Below are 21,880 nucleotides of genomic sequence, written 5' to 3' on the forward strand. Positions count from 1 at the left end.
CAAATCCTCAGAGGGTTTCCTGAGCTCCTGCAATGATTTCTGCAGCTGAATAGTATCTGGTTCCCATCAAGAGCAGACTGAAATTCTGGATATCAGCCATTCAGTATAGGCTTTCAGCTCAGAGATTTACTCAAAGTGTCTGAAAGAGGCAATCAGTGATTGGCAGGAAGTACCGGAGTGATAGGTGATCCTAGTAAGTTAAGTAGCTGTCATGTCTGCACATTTGAGATGTTTTCCCTGCTGATCCAGGAATTACAAAAAGGAGCAATCAAAAGAGGAGGAAATGAAAACATGACTGTCCTTCCCAGAATTGTGCAAATGAAAGTAAAAACCTGACTCTGGCAACACGCCTTCATGGAATAACACGTGATTGCCCAACTTTTGATATTTAATAGTGAGGGTGTCATGACTGCAAGTCTGTGGATAAAACTTCAAGTGTTGCATATCCGCAGAATAAAAAACAATGACATGTGCTTCTTTTTAGTTAGAAAATAAACTTTAATCTTTTCAGGATATGCAGGTTTGTACATAGATGCAGAACAGACACTTGGCAGCTTTCTGACAGCCAGACACGGCAGATTAGGAAAGACGATAAAAGATCAAAATCACGTCAAGTGATCAACAAGCATTTCATATGTTTCATGTATACAAAGCTGTATAAAACAATTAGAATAATGACAACGCAAGTCTAAAAAATAAGTGTGTAAACATTTTGTGAATATGTGCTTTTCATGACGCCAGCGCCAGCTTAAATCGGATCAACCGGTACCTGCCATCGTCAAGGCAGGGAATAAAACGCTAAATTAAAAAACATTACTGTACTCCCACTGGTGTATTTGGACTGGGTTTCGTAACCAAAAAGCTCTACACCTGTGTGATGTGACTAGAACATGTAGGAAGACTGCCGTAGGTCTTTGCATGTCTCCTCACAGTCTACCCAGGGCTTTGGTAACAGAGCACCATGTTGCTGTTAGTGTAAATCCGCGGGGCTTTCTCCAGCCGTATCTTTCGCTTCCATTGGTCCCTTTGAGGAAAGACGGAGAAAGTAACAACGTGGCAGGCACAGTGGGTGTTTTCAGTCTCCCGATGAACAGAGCCAACTCCATGTAGCAGTGCTGAGAAAGCCCAATAACCTCAGATCTTTGGGCAAAAGTCTCCAGCCTGGAGCTCAAGTGCTCATTCAGAATAGTTTTGCCAGTTATGTATTAGTTCAGATGTCTGCCTCAGCAGTCCAAGTTCAGCTTTCAGGACCTCCTGAGGCCCCAGTTCTCCCAGGTTTCACTTGGTTTCGGCGGACAGCTGCTCCAGCAGCGGGTTGGCCTCGCTCTCCGGCGTTTTCACACTGTCGGTCCGAACTATGCAGGTGGGCCTGTGGAGGTTGAGCATCACCATGAGCTGCTGCCTCTCCAGACGGAGCTCCTCTATCTGGGCTTTCAGCTCTGAGTTCACCATTTCCAGACGCTCCGATTCCTGAAGAAAGACATGGAACTATTAGATAAATAGAGCAGATGGGAATAGGAGTAGTGGGAGTAAACATGAGAAACTGATGTTTTTTGCGGAGGTAATTTCTAACATTAAGACAAAGCAAGAAAGTAAGGATTTCTGTCTTTTTTTTTTTTTAAATGATTACCTAATAAAAACCGTTCACTTTTGTTAATAATTTATCCTTTACAATGTGGTGCATTTACAGAAAATATGAACTCAGCAATTTTATTCCGCTGTTTAAACAGTGATGAGATTTAGACGTTTCGTCGCTCCAGCAATTTTCTAAAGTGCCTCAAAATAGTTTTTAAAAAAATGTAGTTTTATAAAAAAAAAAAAAAAAAAACATACATTAGGCAAGAATCATTTTGGAATTAGAGAAAACAGATCTCCATCATTTTCATTACTTGAAACAATAATAAAAAAAAACTCAAAAAGGATAATTTAGAGATTAAAAAGGAGTTTGAGAATGTAAATAACTAATCATTAAAATTACAAGCTGGGAAAAAAAAGTTTCATAATTGATTGAGGAACAATAGTTTATACAGTTTAACCATCAAATATCGGAGCTCAAAGAGGTTAAATAATTGGTCCAGTGCTGGGCCCTAAACCTTTCAAAAGTATATATTGACATTTGTCAAGTATCTGAATAACTGCAATTTCTTTTGTGAAGTTGTGTGATTTAAGAAAGCCTATAAAGAAAAAATAAAGAGGTACTCTGTTATGCAATAACAGTGTTTTGAAAAAGATGCAGGCAGTTTTTGAGGCGTTGTTCTGTAAATATGTTTGAAGAAAGATGGCCGTCTGTATTTATTGTGTTATACGCCTACAGACTAAATACAGACTATATAACATCAATGTCCTCTTCCTGCTCTTTCTTTACTCGTGGAGATTTGTATATTCATGTTTGATTGTTTCTGAGTTTGAATTTTGGAACAAATGTTTGTAGATAAATACTGAAAAAAAACTATTTGAATAAAACTGAACTGAAAACATTTCACTTATCCAGGTGCAGCAATGATAATTTTGCCTGCACAGAGCTGCTTTAAGCTGAAGCTTTGTGAAACATAAAGTCAGCTTATTCTTGGTCTTAACTTCTCTGATGTTACTTGGTACATGCAGCTGAGTCATGAACCCACCCTTTGGAGGAAGTCGGTGCGTTCCTTCTTTTTGTTCCGGCATCGTGCTGCTGCTACCTTGTTTTTCTCTCGTCTTCGTTTCCTTCTTTCTTCATCTTCATCCATCTGCAAATAAACATAAGAACAGTCACTACCTGCATGTTGTATGTATGCTGAGCTGAGCACTGTATTTCTCATCCGTTTGTCTGCTTCCCATATTTCCTGACCTCTGTCTTGATGGCCAGTGGCCTCTTCCCCAGCCTTCCCAGGAAATGCAGCGGCGACAGCATGGTGCCCAGCTGGTGGAAGTCTGCCAGCTTCAGCTGATCGGTGAGGGTGGTGGCCGAGATGCCCGCCAGCGGGCCGAGGCTGGGCAGGGAGCCTGCCGCCAGCGAAGGGTCAGGTATCTGTCCAGGCATCATGTCCAACCCGGCCAAAGCCGTCGCTGTGGTTAAAGACAGAAGAAAAAAAAAAAAACGGGGAAAGATTAGGTTGCTGTTCACAATAAAGCTGCAGCAATCCAACATTGCAACAGTTTTACAATCCCAGTTAGAGGTGCGTCTGCTTAAACCTACAGAAAGATAAAGTGCTACACCCATCCTGTTCCAAACTACGAAACGCATCTTTTCAAAAATCATTTTGCCTTCTGCTCTTCTGTCATTTCTAAATATGGGTTGCCGTTTTTAAGAATGCACACAAAAGTTGACAGCTTCGAAAGCTGCGTTATCTTCTGAGTCAGCAGCTGCTGAAAGACCAAACTCAGCGCTGTCAGCAGCTACACACTCATCAATGTAGTTTCACATGCAAAGGCAAGCCTTCGCTGTTAACAGCACCAATGGCTCCGATCATTTTATTGTTTTTAGACGTCTGTGTCCATTTTTTAGGAGGGAATCAGAGAAGATCAAAGCGAGGCTTGTGCATTCAACCGCCAACTTCTTCTAATAATTTAGGAGAATTTTATACAGTTTGACCACAGCCATCCTTAATGTAATCAGGGAGGAAGGCGGGACACAAGGATGCAGGAATAAAAGGAAGAGGCTGGAGAATTAAGACGTCTCTCGAATTGTTTTGAGGGAGAGTTGAGTTGGAAAACCTCTGACGGCAAATAAAAAACAGATGTGAACAGTGGAACATGAACCGAGTCTAGCCTGCCCAGCCCTGCAATCTGTGAGGAAAGGAAAATAAGGGCAGAAACAAAATTATTCTTCACAAAAACACCTACACACCAAAAGCTCAAGCAACTTGAGTGAGCTGACAGAGATTAGCAAGCAAACCCAAGGATATGACAAGATTTAAAAGGAGGAAATGATGGCACTGGAAGTTTGAGATTAATCGCATTATCCAGATTCGCTTCCTGGGCTTTCAGCTGCAGCGAAACCTCCACAGGTTTGCCTCCGTCCGAACAAAGCCCCTCTCATGGAACCAACAAAGACGCACATTGTGAGGCTCTGCAGAAACAGCTGACTATGCCGGTGGGTTTACTGTCCGACAGGCTCACTGACCGGACTGAAAGTTTGACTCCCCCCCCCCCAAAGTGTGGCTGAAAATCTGAGTCTATTACAAAGGCGGTAAAGGAGGTCATAAAAACGCAGGGTTATGCAACTCTGTTCGAATGCGCTCCACCCTGCTGATGGGCCAAGTCTGGTTTCACAGTTGGGACTGTAATGCATGATGGAGACCAAACAAGTGAATCAATACGGAGGCCAGACAGTGCAGAAGGATTTTAGGCTAAAAATCTAAATAGATCATAAACAAACCCTTTAAATGTCCTCCTTGCTCCCCACCCTCTGACAGTCCCAGGACAGATTAAATGGTGTGTTCAAGGATTTTCTGTTTTTGCAGACAGGATGTCAAAGAACAAGGGGAACTGATCGAGACTGATCCACTACATCTGCTGCAGTCTGTATATTTGACTAAAAGAAGATCTTAAAAAGGTGACAGAGTTTAGGCAGGTTTGTGCTCATTTCTGATCTTTAGGTAGAGATGCACCAATTAGAATGTTGTGGCAAAAGATCAGTTTTATAAAACTGGGTTTACTGGTTTAAACGATGACAATCACTACACTATGTTAAGCTTTCCTGTTATCTGCTGCAAGTCTTGCTCTCTCACAGGTAGAATAAACCCCAGATATCTGATAAGAAATCATAGAAAATACATTATTTCTGTTTTATAGCTGTTTACATCTCTGTACTTTCATGTCAGTTTTAAAACACCACACTGGTACCGACTATAGCTTTAATTTTGAGGCTTCTTAGAGAAAAGAAAAGAATGAATTTTTGAGCCAATTTTGGTCAAATGCTGATTTCTCTTGTGAATTTGTTTTCATTAAGTGCGATGCAATTAAAAAGAGGTCATCTAAACTAAGTCAAACACAGACAGGACTGATTAAACAAATCACTTTCAGAGCCAAGTAGGAGCAGTGTTGGAAAGCACACAGTAAATAAGACACCAAATTAAAAATTCATTGTCTGCAGAATACAAAATTTATTTTAGAGTAATCAAATTTAGCATCCATTAAACACAACATCCTGTTCTTGAAACATATTCTGCATGGAAAGCCTTCATTTCTCAGTATACTAGCTTGTTCAAACACATATATTCAGGATGTAAACATGCACAAAACTATTTGTTTTGATTTATCTGATTTAATTCCATGCAAATAATCTGGAGGTTTATTTGGCAGCAGCCAAAACAAAGATGCCAAACAGTTACAAGCTGCACACATTTTCAGAAAGGTCAATATTGTTCTGCTCTAAAACACTTAACAGGCTCTTGGAAAGTCTCCATTTTGAGTTGAGCAGAAACTTTGCTGTGTTCAGCCTACTTCGCCTCAGTCAATGTGTGAAAATCCCCCTCGCAAACTTCATGCCATTCCAGCCTCAAGACATGAAACCCTACAGAAGCCTCATATGTACGACAAGGGGGAAAGTTTGTTGATGCGTGCCTTTCAGGGCATAATTACAGCCCTAACATGAGTCAAAGTGAATTGTATATTTTTCAAAAGAAGGGTATTTCTGTGTTTTTCCTTCCAGCAGCTTGCAGCCAGAGATTAGCGGTCAGTGTTTGATGATGCAACAGCGGTACTGTGCTTTTGCAGTGAAGCAGAACAAGCCGATGCCACACTTTTTTGGGGCCCACTTTAGCCCCGGACAAAGACACCTACAAAACTAAGCCAGTGAGTCTGGGTGCGGTGAGACGGGGTAGAAGCTGGAGCTGAGGGCCGGGAGCGGAAATGCTAAGTATTAAGGGTGGAAATATGGAAGTCAGCTGGCATTCAGCCTAAAGGAAATCTATTCGATCTAAGCTAGCAGAAGGCAGGTGTGTGTGAAGAGAGATTGTTAGAGGGTGTTGACTGGGCAAGCGGTGCATTTCACTGGTTTTGTCTGTTCACATAATTTAGCTGTCTTCACCTGTACTTAACCTGTCCATTTCCTGAATGCAATTAGCAGGGCTGAGGAATTCAGGCCCTTACCTTTGGCTAGAGGCACGACCAGGGCCCGCTATCCCTATTCATAAAAGTTCAGCATAGGGGGGGTTGTGTTAGGGATTTCTGTACATTCTTTAAGACAAAACTTTGTGCTTTAGCCAATTGTAAAAGTATAAAAAACATAAGATACGAAAAGTGCAACTTTTGCAGATCCAACTTTACACAAATATGAGCAGGACGCAGAGTATCTGCCCCCAAGGCACTCTCTCAGTCTCCAGGTCAAGATGTTTGGGATCATCATTACTGTCTACCCTCAGCCGTACCCGTGCTAAGTTGCAGCGTTTCGCAATCCTCCGGGAAAACCAGGGAATTTGGCGCTGGCTTTCCTCGAGGACGGGAAACTCAAAATTCCAACTGTATAGCATCAATCTGTCTGGCTCTTTGTTTTATTTTTACCGGAGTTTGGTGGCTAGACTCAGACGGGGCCTTAACAGTAAACCAAGAGCTGACTGTAAGTAGGAGTGGAAGTGATTGTCAAAACAGATTTCATTTCAGGTTTCATTTCTTTTTTTTTATAGACATTACTCCCACAGATAGAAGGAAGCTTTGAAAATCCCAGTTGCGAAGAGCTATTCAAGTTTACGTTTAAACCGCTGCTTTTGTTGACGATGCTGGAGTGCATGCATGAAGCACTTCTGCAGAACTGAACCTAAAAATTATTTTTTTCCCCACTCTGTGAGCATTGTCGGGAGGCCTCTTGGATTGCTTCATCCAGATTAAACACACATCTTTACTTTGCATCTGGGTGGTCCTGGTTGACTCATAATATTGTTAGGATTTTAGTTGTTTTTTTTATTTCCCCTGTTGTAAATCAAGATTAGACTGCACGGCAGCGAGTTTTAGCTTGGCTCAGACGGGGATTAAATCAATCAAAATATTTTTTAAAAGCAGACAAGAGCTTTATACGCCATATAAAGTCAGCTTCAGTGAGAAAATCTAAGGCAAGCTACGATCAATCCCTGACAAGCACTTTTAGAAATTTGATTTAAGGCAACCTGCTGAAGCAACCACCAGTGTTGTGCAACAGCCGGTTGTCACTTCAGCGCTCTTTCATACTTTGTCCTCGGACGTTTCCTCATCACACTTCTGCAGTGCAGGCGCTGCTGGAGGGATCATACAAGGTTCAGAGTCTTTGAGACCAGGAGAAAAATATCAGGGTTTGGGTCAATATTTTCTGACAGGAGGGCTTTTTGTCTAAATGAAAAAAAAAAAAAAAAAACTCGCTGTCGTTCCAAAAGAAACTCAAGAAAGCTAGAAATCATAACCATGAAAAAAGTAAGAAATTTTTCTTTAAACACAGCCTTTCTTGGTTACACCTTTCAGACATATGGGCGTTCATCACGAGCATTGTTTTTATAAACCATGTGGAAAGGCTTATGAGGGGCTAATACTGATAATGTGATACCCACAGCAGTGAATAGCTGCTCCCCCAGCATTAGTATTAGTACCACCGAGCTGTTGCATAGTTGGCTTGCTCGGCTGCAATGCGTCGGCCGTCTATTCAGTGAGCTGGAGTGCAGCCCGGCAATCCTACCTCTCCGGAGACGCACTGGAAGGCATTTCTACTTAAAATAAACTCTGCACGCCCACGTCCAGCCTCCGAGGCCCCCCACCACCACCGTCAGTACCCGTGCTGCTTGTCGGCTCGCCAGTCCTTTCCCATTAATCCCCCGCAGTGTTCCACTTATGCGGAAACCATCTCACGGATGTGTCCGGGCAAGAGCTGGGGCTTTGAAACCCTCCACAACACACACTCAGACACAAAGGAAACACACACACACATATATATATATATATATAAAGCACGCGAATAGTTTCCCTAGAGAGGGGCATATATTTGTAAAAGAATACACTGCAACAGCTGAACAGCTTGCATGCACTGAAATTTGACATTGGATCAGATGAAACTAGTGCATAGCCACAGACACAATCCACCCCAACAAATTGTATTTAATGTTGCACAAATGACCTTTAACCTTCAGGCCACTAAGTGCAGAGATGCTGCCCCCAAACAAAACATGTGTCCTTCCTCATTTAGGATTCAGCAGGATCAAACTTGTGCACCGTGATAAGCCAAAGCAAAGACTCCAAAGATCAGGCGATCTGAGGTTACATCCTCAACTGAGACTTCACGCTTCATTTGCATCAGTTATGTTTAAAGGTGAATTAGCTATGCTAAGATTTGTGCCTGTGTTCAGTGGAGCAGAAGGTTTAACTCAAGGGAGCATCTCTAGTAGAAACAAAAACAAAAAGAAGGATTTCAAAGGCTTGATACTTACTCAGAGGGAACTTGTCAGTCTTCTTCTGTCAATGATGAACCGTGTTTGGACGCCCTGGAGGTGTAAAGAGGATATTTGTCACAATTTTGTATTGTTGTTTTTTAACAATTGTTTTTAAATCTTGAATGAATAGAAAATCTCATGACCAATAAATTCGATCGCATGCAAAAATATATATACAGATGCACCGAGAAATCAGTTGGGGAATACAATCATTTCATGTCATACTAATCCCAAGAAGGTCGGGTACCAAACGGAGCCGCTTGCATCAGCTCATACCGGTCATGGGGACATTTCGGACCGGCTTTGAGACTCTGTTTTTTTTCCTTATGTTTTTAAAAATGTATGGTCATCCGGGATAACCTCTCACTCAACTTTAACTACAGTCAGGGAATCAGGTCTAAATCAGTTTTCAGAAAACAATAAATTATTGGATTTAAATATACAAGAGCTTTAAACTTGTTTAGGATTACTGATTGATAATTCATGAAAAAACTGATTCTAATATTTAAGTGCATGGATAGGAAATGGATTGTTTATGGGTACTACATATAAGTTTGAAGGTGAGAAAAAGCATAATAAAAAGGTATGAAACTGGGGGCCTGGAGCGCCAAGCAAAGGGAGAAAATGAAGGTAAAACATTTTCTAAATGACGCCTGGACATTTTTCGACCCACAGGCCCAATCCAGCCTTGTGGTCAACAAAAAATCCAAAATTAAACATAGATGAAGTGTTAATTCTGCATGCAAATCTTCTTCTGGAAAAAAAACTATTTTATTGTCAATGTAGCTAATTTCAGGTCAATAATTGCAACAGCGTTGCTGAAAATTGTGGTAACGATAACATTACACAATGTTCCCACCGCACAATGCAAGCTTTAGGATCTCAGCCACGAAAGATATATCTCAGGTGTGGCGACTAAAGCCAGTCAGACTCCTTGCAACTGGCCAAATATGTTACCAATAAGCAGAGCAGGAATGCATGACTCTTGAAATATAGAATACTCCCTAATATTGCACCCAAGAAGATCCTTAGCAACTGCAATATTGCACAAACCACTGGCAACGTGATGACGACTGTGATACAATATATTGTGCAGCTCAAGGGCAAATGTTGAAAAATATAGACTGAAGTCACAGTTTTTAGCAATACATTGACTTCTAAGTAAGGGCTGCACTATATGTCCCTGCCTGTCAGGGACAAGTGCAAAGGACTGTTTGGGATGCAATATTTGTTGTCTGTTATTTAAAATTGTCATGAATCACACTTTGCATGCCAATAAGATATTCAGTCTGTATAAACGGTAAAAGGTAAAGTGGCTCTGTTTGTGGAGAACAGCTATTCTTAGGGATCACCACTTTATTTAATATTAACAGACTAAACATACAGCAAAATACAAAATGTTGTACACATTTCAAGTGCTTTTCTAAAAGAATATTATTGATGTTAATATAGTATAACATTTTCAGTATGGCAAATACTCCCATCCTCTGAGCTCAACTCCCAATTGCCTGGGAACACCCCAAAGACAACCGCCCCCTTCTCAACAGTTGGGAGAGAAATCATCTCATTAGGAGTTTTATATTAGAAGTGCAAACTTTTGTACTGAGTTTTTCACAGATGATCTCCCTCCCATTTTTGAATAGTGGTCAATATACCAGTACTATGAGCATATAGTAATGAATAAAAAGCAGAAATGAAATGAATTTTGTCTTTTCGGTTCATGAGAAATATCTTCAGATTATCATACGTAGCTGTTTACTGTAAATTATGAAATTTTAGATTCAACAAAGTGACGAACCTGGAGAAAGGCAAAAAAAGTGTTCTTTAGGAATATTAAAACATGACTGCAGTTGTTAAAAATTCATCAATACGTTGTTTTGATACAAGTCACCAATCATCCGTAGCCTGGTGTCATGCCACATATCACTGCGAGACATTCCTGAAGCAAATTCTCAGCTTCTCATTAGAGGAGTCAAAAATGAAATGCAGTCTTCTCTACCCAGACTCTTACGCATTTAAATAAACAATATCTAAATGTTCCATAGATGTCTGGGGTAAAATTGGTATTTGGTACATATTTGGTCTAAAAAGAAAAACAAAGTATTTTAGCCTTGGGTTTTTCTAAATTATTCGCATGTAGAGCCTAAACCTACATAACAACTTGAGAAGATATGAAAAGAGATTTTGATGTTTTAACCATATGTATAAAATGTATTTGTTTAATGGTGACATCTAAGAGCTACAAGTTCATTACCTTTTGGGGTTTCAAAAGAAAGAAAAACATCACTTTTTCCCATAAATAGGGATGGTTGTGGAAAATATTTGCAGATACTTCACAGTCTTTCCTTTTCCATTGATATATCAAAACACTACTAACTCCGATATTATTATTGGGCAAAGTTATTAGGTGTCACTCTGGAGGGCCTCTGGAGCCACAGGTTGCAGACCCCTGACCCAGAAGAAACATATATTCCTTAATCAGGCTGACTTATAATCGGGGGGGGCTTATTTGAAACCAGTGCCCAGGGCCCCCCAGCCATTCAAAGCCGTCTCTGCTGCTGACCGCTGCAGCAGGCTAAGCTAACGGGTACCTTCTCTACAACCTGCTGTGAGTGTGTGTGTGTGTGTGTGTGTGTGTGTGTGTGTGTGTGTGTGTGCATAATGGCGTTACATAACCGTCTTCAACAAGCTGACGGACACTACTGATGATGGAAGATGAAAATATCTCAGACTGAGGCCAGACATCGAGCTGTACAGGCGACCGTTACCACAACAGTTGGAACAACAACGTCCCTAACGGCTCCGTCTGTGGCAGCGGCGGACGGAAAACTTTACAACCGTTCAAACCCGACCGCTTACCTCGCTAAAAATGAGTAAAAAAACGCTCCAAGGAATGAGCAAATAACTTATCAGTAATGTCGCACAAGGCCTCATATCAAACTGAAACGACCGTGTTATAAATGTCTATGCGACGTGGAGGGAGGAAAGAAAGTGCTAAAAGATTATGCAAATTTGAAACCGAACCAACTAAGGGGGGAAATAAAGGACTGCGTGTTAGCTTAAAAGCAGACAGTTAAAACACACACTTGCCTCTTTTGCGTCCAAATCAGGAAAAAAAAAAAGTCCCGCAGTGTGAGAATAAACGGCAGGCTGAAGCAGTCAAGAGTCAGGCAGCTTTGAGAACTGAGCTGAGGTCGTTGCATCAGCCCGTTTAAGTACCGACTGAGAGGCTCAGGAATGCGGAACACACGGCTCCCAGACGTAAGCATGGATGAAAATAATGCGAGAGGAGGCCCCAGAGACGCGCTGCTGTGTTGGCTCCACCCATAGCAACCAAAAAAACACACAGACAGACTGAAACAGAGACGGATACCTGCAGCCGGGCTCAGACGGATGCATAAAACCATCAACACATGGCCGCCGCTGTGAGCGGGGTCAACGAATGAAGAGAGGGAATGTAGAAACGAGCCACCACGGTGTTTACTTACTGACAGGAGTTTGGGACCCAATCTAAAACATGTTTCACACAGTTATTTCTTACCACCAAAATACATAAATATATAACGCTATTAAGTTTTAAATAACAAAGTGTTGGATATAGTCTAAATTGATGAATGTGAAATGATGAATCAATTTTAAAATGTGATGTCTTATCAGAGGTATTAAGAGGTAATTGCAACCAATTCAGCAAAACATGAACAAAATGAAAGGGGACTTTCAGTCATAAATATAATCAGTTTAATTTATGCAACATGGACATAGCAGCTGTCACCTAACACATAATCCAATAATTAATACTTAGATTAGTGTTTTTTTTCCCTCACTATGAGTTTCCTGTACAGCGATATGTGACTGTGTCTGTGAAAGGCGCTTTTTAAATAAACTTTCCTTAATATTTATTTCTGAACTGCAAATGATTAAAAAACACAGTTGAGGTACTTGCATTCACTTACATACATACATAAAAATACATTTTGAGACCACTGTGTAAGTTTTCTGAAGGTCATATTCAGGGCCGGCCCCAAGTAGATGCGAACTAAGCTGCTGCTTACAGCCCCAAGGCCAGCAGGAGGCCCTCAAGAATAATACATTTTTGCAGAGTATAGATTGTAGAAATTGTTTTGTTGTTGTTTAAAAGAAAGTATTTTTGGTTTGGCTATTAGTTGAAGTTAAGAATTAGTTTTTTATGTTCTGGTTTTTTATTTCCATTTCAGTTCCTAACTTTATAAATAATCATTATTTTATTATACTGACATTTGCTTTGATTTTAGGTGTAATCAAACAATACATTGACCTTGTTCCATTGTTCTAAACAGCAAATAAAAAAAAGTTAAAAGTTTTAATTTGAAATACTCAATATAATATGAAGATTTACTTGAAATTAAGAAGAATGTGCACAATTCCTACTAATTAACATGCACAGTGTTCTGTAGTTTATTTATTTCTTTGGCTTTTGATTCAGCTGGTGTTACATTTCAACAATGTATCTTTTTGCAAACAAATTCAGTGACTAAATGATAATTTCCCATATGTGCAGACAAGACTGTAAAAACAAATAACCCAACCCCTGGGAAACACCTTAATTTCCACCATTTATTTACAGTTTACCCTCTGAAACACATAAATCTCTAGTGGTCTTTATGTAATTGATTATTCAAGGATGTGACTGTAATACAGTCAATTAAGGAAAGTATTTTTTTTTCTGTGGTAGCTGATGGTCTTGTTTGCAAGGGGCTCACAAATCACATAGGGTCACTATTTAACATTGAGTTGGCCAATTGTGTTAGTTAGATTTATTATATTCTTTTATGTCTCCTAGCATGTGACACTACATTTAACATGATTGGCCTGTTTCTAACTGTTAAAGGAATGTGGTTAAGTGCCAGATTATAAAATGTTTGTTTCTTCCAATTTTGAGTATGTATAATATGTTTTTAAAAACAAAGCATGCTAACAATTCACCAAAATAAAGAATCTATTGAGAAATAAACTGAGTTGATGTATTTTTGTTTTTGTTTTTTTAAACTCAAACACTGGGGCTGCCCTGGTGCTGGAAAATGTTTCTAAAGTCTTCTGTCTCTTACTCTCAAGATTTAGGTTTGCCAGTCTTTTTTTGTCTGCTGGTAAAATATTATCTAGTTTATGAACAGTATATGTATGTTTATGAAACCTGGAAGCAGGGTAATGCACTTCAGCACTGGTTTGGACACACACAGGTTCACCAAGCAGTTTACAAACTTCCAGTGAGGTTTAGATGAAGTCTTTCTACCTTGTCAAACCAATCTTGTGCTTTATACTGTTAACACAATAAAGATGAGTCAGTCTGGTTGTTGTTTTTTCTATTTGTGCTACTTTGGTTAGCCTTTCTATTGGGAAAAAATATAAGAAAGGAAAGAATATATACTTTTTAGCTTCCTTTTTTTACAATTCATTTAACCCTCAAATAGCGCCCTCCTGAGGATGTAGTCCTGGCCAAAGGTTTTGGCAGTGACATACTGTAGATGTTTTGCGGTCTTCGTGTCTTTAGTTTTTTCGGTGACAGTTCACCTTGTTTAACAGGCTTGCTCAAACTTATGCATTAATCATCAATTATTTGGAAATAGCTTTATATGTTTTAAACTTTACAACAAAAAACTATTTTCACATTTTTTTTATCAATTAATTTTTATTAAAAGTATGTCGTCAGGATCACAGGTAAAATGGGAAAAAGTACTGATCTAATCAGCAGATTAATTGCTACAACAGACAAACTGCTCCTGTGTTAGCAATGGTTACCTGCAAAGACAAGCATGCAGCCACCATCAAACTGCAAGGGAATGGTTTCCCAGGTTTATTGCACTCATAGCTTCAGATAAAACTCATTTTATTTCTTCTCAATATTTAATGCTGCTTGCACTTGAATCAGAAACAAAAACTTAAAACACATGCAAACAATACAATTTAAAAATCCAGAATTTCTCAGAAAGTTGCTGAAAAAAACTATAAAATGACTCGCCTGGTTGCTTTCTATCACTGCTGGCAACTAAAGTCTGCTGTATTTAAACAGTAAGTCATTTAATTTCATAATATCCAGATGCAGTCCAAGGTTATATAACCCCGTAAGAAGAAGTTCTTTTGGACCCCATTCACATGATCCAAGCTTGATCATTTTTACTTTATTCATTCAACACAATTTGTATTAGAGTTAATTACTGACTGAACAATGAATTAAACTGATATGACAGAATGGGCTTTGCTTGACAGTCAAATCAGTAACATTATTTATTAATAAATAAAAACCACTTGGATAAAAGTTATTATTTTATGCATTTTTATTGTTTCTGTATTTAATCTCTATATTAATTTTCTAAATCTTTCCTGAGCTCAATGGATAAGAATACACAAAGACACCTGTGGTCTGGTGGTATTCTTTATCTGCTGTGGACAGTTTTCAGTTGTTTTTTCTTACTTCTATTGTTACGTTGTAGAGAGAGTTGCAGAAAAATTAAATTATATATAATATTACTATTTATATACATTTTTCTTATCAGAGAAACCACATGGTTTTTGCAGCCATTAGCAAGATCCTGGTATAATTATGGATACAAATGTTATCAGAAATGGCAGAGATCATTTAGTTGGTTGGTTTTCGTGCACGGACCTCATTTTTAAGCCCTATCCATAAACTTTCAATAGGGTTGAGGTACAGGACAGAAGCAAGCAATGAAACATACCCTCAGCATGATGCAGCTGCCACCGTGCTTGGCAATTCAGTCAGTGTTCTCAGGCTTGAAAGCCTCAACTTGTCCACTCCAAACATTGTTTTTGTTATTGTGAATAACCACTCCAATTTGTTTTCTCCTTTGAAAATAAAAATGTTTCCAGCATTTGGTCTGTCTATACAGACGTCTGCATAATTCAGTAGAGCTTGAAGTTGTTGAATGTAGAGCAGGTACATCTAAAATCTAGTTTTGCAACCTCTCAGGCCATGTTGATGTTTAACTGGCTTCTTGTGGACAATGGCATTGATATTTCAGTGGCTTGAGCCTTGGTGTTATGAACAGACACCCAGAAATTACACTGAATAAATGACCTAAACTATTGCCAGAATGTGAAGCTTAATCAACAGCAAGTTGTGTGACTTGAGAACAATAAAGTAGAATGTATAAATATACAAAGATAATTTTATCTTCAATTAAATTCAAATAGGCTGCACAGTGGTACAGTTGGTAGCACTGTTGCCTTGCAGCAAGAAGGTCCTGGGTTTGACTCCCGGGTACTCCAGCTTCCTCCCACAGTCCAAAAACATGACTGTTAGGTTAATTGGTCTCTCTAAATTACCCTTAGGTGTGAATGAGTGTGTGCATGGTTGTCTGTCCTGTATGCCTCTGTGTTGCCCTGTGTTGGATTGGCGACCTGCCCAGGGTGCATCTCGCCTGTAGACTCCTGGAGATAGACACCAGCTCCCCCATGACCCACTATGGAATAATTGGTATAGAATGAATGAATGAAATTCAAAAGTGTTTTTAGGTTTTTAACCAGGAGTTAAATGGGATGATTCAGAGATTTGACAGTAGCAGTTGGTGCACCACATTTATGCACACTGACAATAATATCACACAATAATCTGATGTTTCTGGAAATTATTATCTTGGGTCAAGTTCTAACTCAATAATGCCACATTATTTAACTTTTTAAGTTTTCTATAGTAATTAGTGCATTTGTAAACCTGTGTTGGATGAATTAGTTTTATTGGAGTCCCCAGGAAAAGACAGGGCCCTAGGTAGCTGCAAAGTCTGCTTATACCATACACTAGACCAGATTTTATTTTAGTGAAAACCTTTACTGCATTAATAGATTGTAGAAAACCCATATTGCTAATCCAGCTTCATTAATGCATCTTTAGATTTATTGGAGAATAGTGAATAAAACTTGCAACTTCAAACCCCAAATAAACTTTCTGCTGTTCTCTGCTTTTCATATTGCATAAAATGACACATTTTAAATGTCTTAAAAAATTTGTGATCAGGGGAGCCATTCTTTATTGTTCCTTTAAACACATTTCAGATTTTATCCACACTGTTATCTGAGGCTATGTTGGGTTTAGCAGGATGCCAGCTCAACTATTCCACCTAGAACATGCAGCTGAGTTATTAGAGGCTCACAAAAATATCCCACTCTGTTCCTAATTTAGATTCTAATTTGGTTCTTCAGTGATTTATGCCGCGCATCTGAGTGGAAGTCTGGCAAGACTGTGTGTCACAGTCGCTCCTAACGTAGATTTTTAGGGGGGACGTTTGGAGTTAATAAAGCAGAACTGAGCCAGCAAACAGGCGGATTTCCTAAGGCTGGAGTGTCCTGGACGTGAGCAGCCCAGACAGTGCAGAGGTTGTTCCTCCTTTGTAGGTCTGAACTTCCAGCTGAAGTCTTTGGTGCAGGCAGGAAGGCAGCCATAGATGTCACTCATCAAATGAACTGATATGGTTTGAGCACATTTAGCACTTAGATCCTTTCAGAGAGAGTTGTCCCTGCCAAAAACAACAAGTTGTTTGTTACACAGAGGAAGTATGTAGAGCATTTTATTTAACAGAGAGCTGTGACTATGGGCCAATACACAGACAAGATCAGAAACACTCATTAAGGAAGTAGGAAGTAAAATAAATGATGGGACATATTTAAAGAATGCACTTTACTGATTTAACATTTCAAATTATATGCTAACATACAGTACAGTCAGGATTTTCAACTGGTACGCTCCTACAGAGGGCTTTGCACAAAAACATGATCTGCGGTGAACTTTCCAACACCTGCCAAAATGATGAATGGAGAAAGAATTCAGTTTGTGGTTTTGCAGCTTTGCCTAACTCCTGCACAGTTCTGGCTTTGTTGACTCCAAAGTGAAAACAAACTAACTGCATTTGGAATGTAAGCAAGCTTTTACTATTTAAATGGTTTTCATATAACTAATAGTTTTGAGACTGGCATTCATAGTCAGTGCAGCAACTAGTAAAATACAGTTATGCAGAGTAAATTAAGAATATTTTACATTTATGAATAAAATGTATCTGCTGTAAAAGAGGGACTAACAAATACACTACATCTGGTTAAATGTTGCATATGTGTAGCATAACATTGTATTTAAAAGTAAAGTTAGATTTATGTGTTTTTTGCAGCGAAAACCTTGTTTGGTTCAAGTATTTGCTCTTTTTCATTAAAATCAACCAGCAATCTGAGGTCTGATCTTCACAACATGTCATCTGGAAGTGGATCAGTGTACAAGCTGCCAAAGAAAACTCAAACTAAGAAAAAGATCCTGCTGGAGAGAAGTTGTCTCTGAACAATTTAGGCTCTGACAAAGCACAGTCTGACAGATCAAACCCAGTCGTGGACTGCTAAACCTGGAAATGGCAGTTTTCATAGTCTTTTCATACAACAAACCTCTTCCAGTACTAAATTGGTGCTAGTGCTTGTATAGCACCAGTTGTTTCTGTTTCCACTTCTGTAAGCAATGACTCTAACATAGAAAAACTGATGCTATCTCAGCACAAACCAAGAACTGCTTTTCTCAGGAGCTGAGAATGGACTTTGGTTTATGTTCTGCCTAAATTAAGACAAAACCTGTTGGGATTTGGGTTGTGTGTGTGTGTGTGTGTTTGTATTGTGCTTGCAACATTGTCTCAGTGTTTCAGATGGTGCTGGAGTTCTCAGGTGTGCTGGGGGACAGGTGCGACTTATTCTGCTTATTGCTTGGAGGAGTACTTTAGCAGGAGGCTACCAGCACTTTGACACCAGAGTGTTTTGCCTTCTGTGGTAAGAAGCTCAGCCAATGCTAAGTCTATGCTTTGTATTTTTATCTGGAATAACTTTGTTTATGTCCCTTCACAGACTAAGAATCTGAACTTTGGATTTATATCACTGAACAACTGACTTCGTGTCCAGGAGTTTTCTGGATGACCAAGATTATCTATGTTCTGAGGACTTCGTTTCCTAACTATTGTTCCCGTCTGGATTGCGGACCAAGCTGGCAGTTTCCTGCTTCCTCCATCTCCAGGACCTAAGCATAAGCGTACCCTGTCCACCCTCCAACGCAAGTATCTGCACAAATGAACTAACTCAATTGTCTCCAAGCTCACCTAAGAGGCACCTAAGAAATCAACAGAACAAACTCTGCTACGACAACCTGGATCCCGAATCCCTCTACCCCTGGCAACCTGACCGGTGCGGTCAGGTTGCCAGGTTACTTAGTAAGCCGTTCACTTCTCTATCTAAAATTTCTGTCGTTCGCTCAGTTACGTTTGCTCCCTGTTTTCACCAGTTCTCGTCCCCTCTCCCCTTACAGTTGGAGTTTCGCCCGTTTACGTTCCTGATTATTTTGTGGCACAATAAAAATATCATTTCACTCATTCTATTTTCTCCGGAGTGTTCTTTGTATGTGGGTCAGAGCTATTACGAAAATGACAAAACCATAAAAACAGAGCTTTAAACATTAAGAAAAACAAAGATTACAACTGGAATAAGAGGAGCTCACTGTCTCTTTTCATTCTACTATTTGGATATCATCATCATACAACAGAGGGATGTTCGTTCATTTACTAGAAAAAGGTTTTTAGTGAAGCAAAGAACAAGACACAGAGCTGCTTCTGTGCCCGTGGACAACCACACTAATGCCTTGTTACAACCAATAAAAAACTGGCTTTAGCAACAGCCCTTGATCAGCATGCAAACCGAGTTACTTTGCCTGAATGTTTATGATTCACAATTAACAAAGAGACTAAATAACAAAGTGCATAATAGGCCAGAAAATAGAACTTAATTATTCTCAAGGTAAGGTAAGGTAAGTTTATTTATATAGCGCTTTTCAGCAACGAGACACTCAAAGCGCTGAGTGTCTCAAGAAAGAACAATACAGCCTGTTTACAGGCAAGCTAAAATCACAATGGGCCAAAAAGCCTTTATGAATAAATGTAAAATACTGTCTTATTCTATTTTTTATGTGGTAGTAGAGTGGTGTGGGGTCTGCATTGCTATCTCAGATCCAGAAATGTAGCCCAACAGCATTACATATTTTTTGCTTTTATCATGTTCTAGGTCTACATTGCTGTATCTGGGATTTGGCAGATAAACCAACAATTTTAAATTATACTGACAAATACAGCTTGAACAGAATTTTTAAGCAAACTTGTCTCTTGGAGTCTAGTCACTGAACAATATGGTTAAAATGTTGAAACGACAAAGTTTTTAATTCAAAGGAATACAAAAAATATCTATCTACATTTATAACTTTAGTCAATCCTTTCTTTTTGGTTTAGAACACTACATATTTGTTGAAAAGTGATAAAATCCTAAAACATTTTTCACGTTTTTGGGAAATACCCAAAGAGCCAGACGGTTCCAGACACAAACCTGACTCACCGTCCACCTCACTGCAGACATAATACACCAAGTTTATTTTCACCACTGCTCTATTTAACGTTCTTCCTTCCTTTTGTTTTTCTTCTTCTTTTCCAATAGTTTCAGATACTTGTAGACTGCAACAGAGAATGTCTATTAATATGGAAAACTACACATTGAAGACTGAGCTCAAATTTGGGACTAATATGTTGTTGCAGACTGATAGATCCAGATTTCTGTGACGATAAGGAAAATGTGTCAAAATGTTGATGCATTTTTGGAGACTCAGGGATTACTCATGTTAGAATCAGTCCACTGAAACAAACATTTTTATAGTTAAGCGTTTTTCTTTCTATATAAAAAGTATTATTATATTATTCATTTATTTGCTATATTCTTTTTGCAAATAGCAGAGCTGGTCTCTTGACTGGTCCTATATTCGGCTGAGTAAAGCTTTGAGGAAATTAGACAAACTGTTTTAAAAACAAAGCCCTGAATAATCTTAAAATATTTCTGTTTAGCTGAATGTAGTCTCTTGCATAACCTTTCATACCACTTAATTTTTTTTTCACCTTTAGAACATACAACCCCAACCTTCAATATATCGTATTGATATTTTAAAGTGATAGACCAACATCCATAATGGTGAAGTGAAAAAAAAGACAATTAGGATCTCTAAACCTTCCCTGAGTGAATATGTTTTAGAATCTATTGCTAGAGTTACAGCTGCAAATCTTTTCTGGTATGTCTCTGCAAATCTGACTGAGATTTTTACCCTTTCCTCTTTGCAAAGTAGCTCATGCTCAGTCATTGTCTGTGCACATTATAATAAGTTTTGCCACAAATTATTAATTGGATTTAAGTCTGGACTTTAACTAGGAATATGTTTTGCTTAGGGTTCTATTCTTGCTGAAATGTGAACTTCGTTTTGGAGCATCTAAATGGTACCTGCCACATTCACCCAGCCATACTCACACACCGATACGCAGATCACTGTATAAATATGTGCAAATATGGGAAGGCAACTCTGGTTTAAATGCATTGCCCAGTGGCACATCGACATGTGGCAGACAAGGAAGCTGGAATCAATCCAGAACTTCTCACCAAGTCTGATAAGCTTCCCTGACCCTGCTAAAGATAAGCAACCTCACAGCATGATGCTGCTACCATCGTGTTTTATGGCTGCGATGGTGTGTTCAGGGTGTTGTGCAATGATAGTATTCCACCACACATGGTGGGGTGGTATTTTAACTTTCTGACCATAGTTCTTCTTTCACATATTTGCTGTGTCTCCGACATGGCTTGTGGCAAACTGCAAACTAAACTTCTAGTGACTTTATTTGAAAAATGGCTTACTTTTTTGATACTGATCCATTAAGGCCAGATTTGTGGAGTGCATGACTAGTAGTTGAACTGTCAAAATATACTCCCACCTGAGCTGTGGAAATCTGCAGCACCTCCAGAGCTACCACGGGCATCTTGTTTTCTTCTCAAACGAATGCTCTCCTTGTTTTACCAGTCAGTGTAGGTTGACAGCCACATCTTGGCATGATTTGAAGTTGTTTGTACTTTTTTTTATTTTTGTGTGATGGATAAAACAGTGTCCTGCGATGAACTGGCGACCTGTCCAGGGTGTACCCCGCCTTTTGCCTGTAGACTGCTGGAAATAGACACTAACTCCCCCTCGACCCTGTAGAGGAGAATGAAGAAAAATGGATGGATGGATGGATGGATGGATGGATGGATGGATGGATGGATGGATGGATAAAACAGTCTGCTGTAAGATGTTCAAAACTTGCAATATTGTTTTAAAGTCATATTCTGCTTTTAAGGTTTTCCACAACTTTTTTTCTGAGCTGTGTTCACTAATGTCCTCTACCCAACCTCTGAGGCCTTAACAGAAAAGCTATATTTATTCTAAGATTAAAGGACATGCCGGTGGACTCTACTGACACATGAGGTGACTTCTGAAGGGCAAACCTCCTTTAAACCATGTATTTCTTAGCTTCTTTTTCACAATTATGCATTACTTGGGCCTGGTCCATCACATAAAATCCCTTTCCCGTATATTGTAGTTTGAAATTCCAATTTGTCAAAATGTGAAAAAGCTTATTGGCTGTGAATACTATTGGAAGGCACTC

General features: G+C 39.2%; 1 protein-coding gene across 1 annotated transcript; it reads right to left on the reverse strand.

The window, feature by feature from the left end:
* Positions 1–477: 477 nt before the first annotated feature.
* LOC124882352 (jun dimerization protein 2-like) lies at positions 478–11,662 on the reverse strand. Its single transcript, XM_047388694.1, has 5 exons — positions 11,460–11,662; positions 8,367–8,420; positions 2,828–3,045; positions 2,622–2,726; positions 478–1,470 (listed from the first exon to the last, which is right to left on the reverse strand). Exons 3-5 carry the CDS (start codon positions 3,020–3,022, stop codon positions 1,279–1,281), a joined length of 492 nt encoding a protein of 163 aa, XP_047244650.1. The 5' UTR covers positions 3,023–3,045; positions 8,367–8,420; positions 11,460–11,662; the 3' UTR covers positions 478–1,278.
* Positions 11,663–21,880: the final 10,218 nt, after the last annotated feature.

This window comes from Girardinichthys multiradiatus, chromosome 15 (genome assembly GCF_021462225.1).
Source record: "Girardinichthys multiradiatus isolate DD_20200921_A chromosome 15, DD_fGirMul_XY1, whole genome shotgun sequence".
Classification (NCBI taxonomy): domain Eukaryota; kingdom Metazoa; phylum Chordata; class Actinopteri; order Cyprinodontiformes; family Goodeidae; genus Girardinichthys; species Girardinichthys multiradiatus.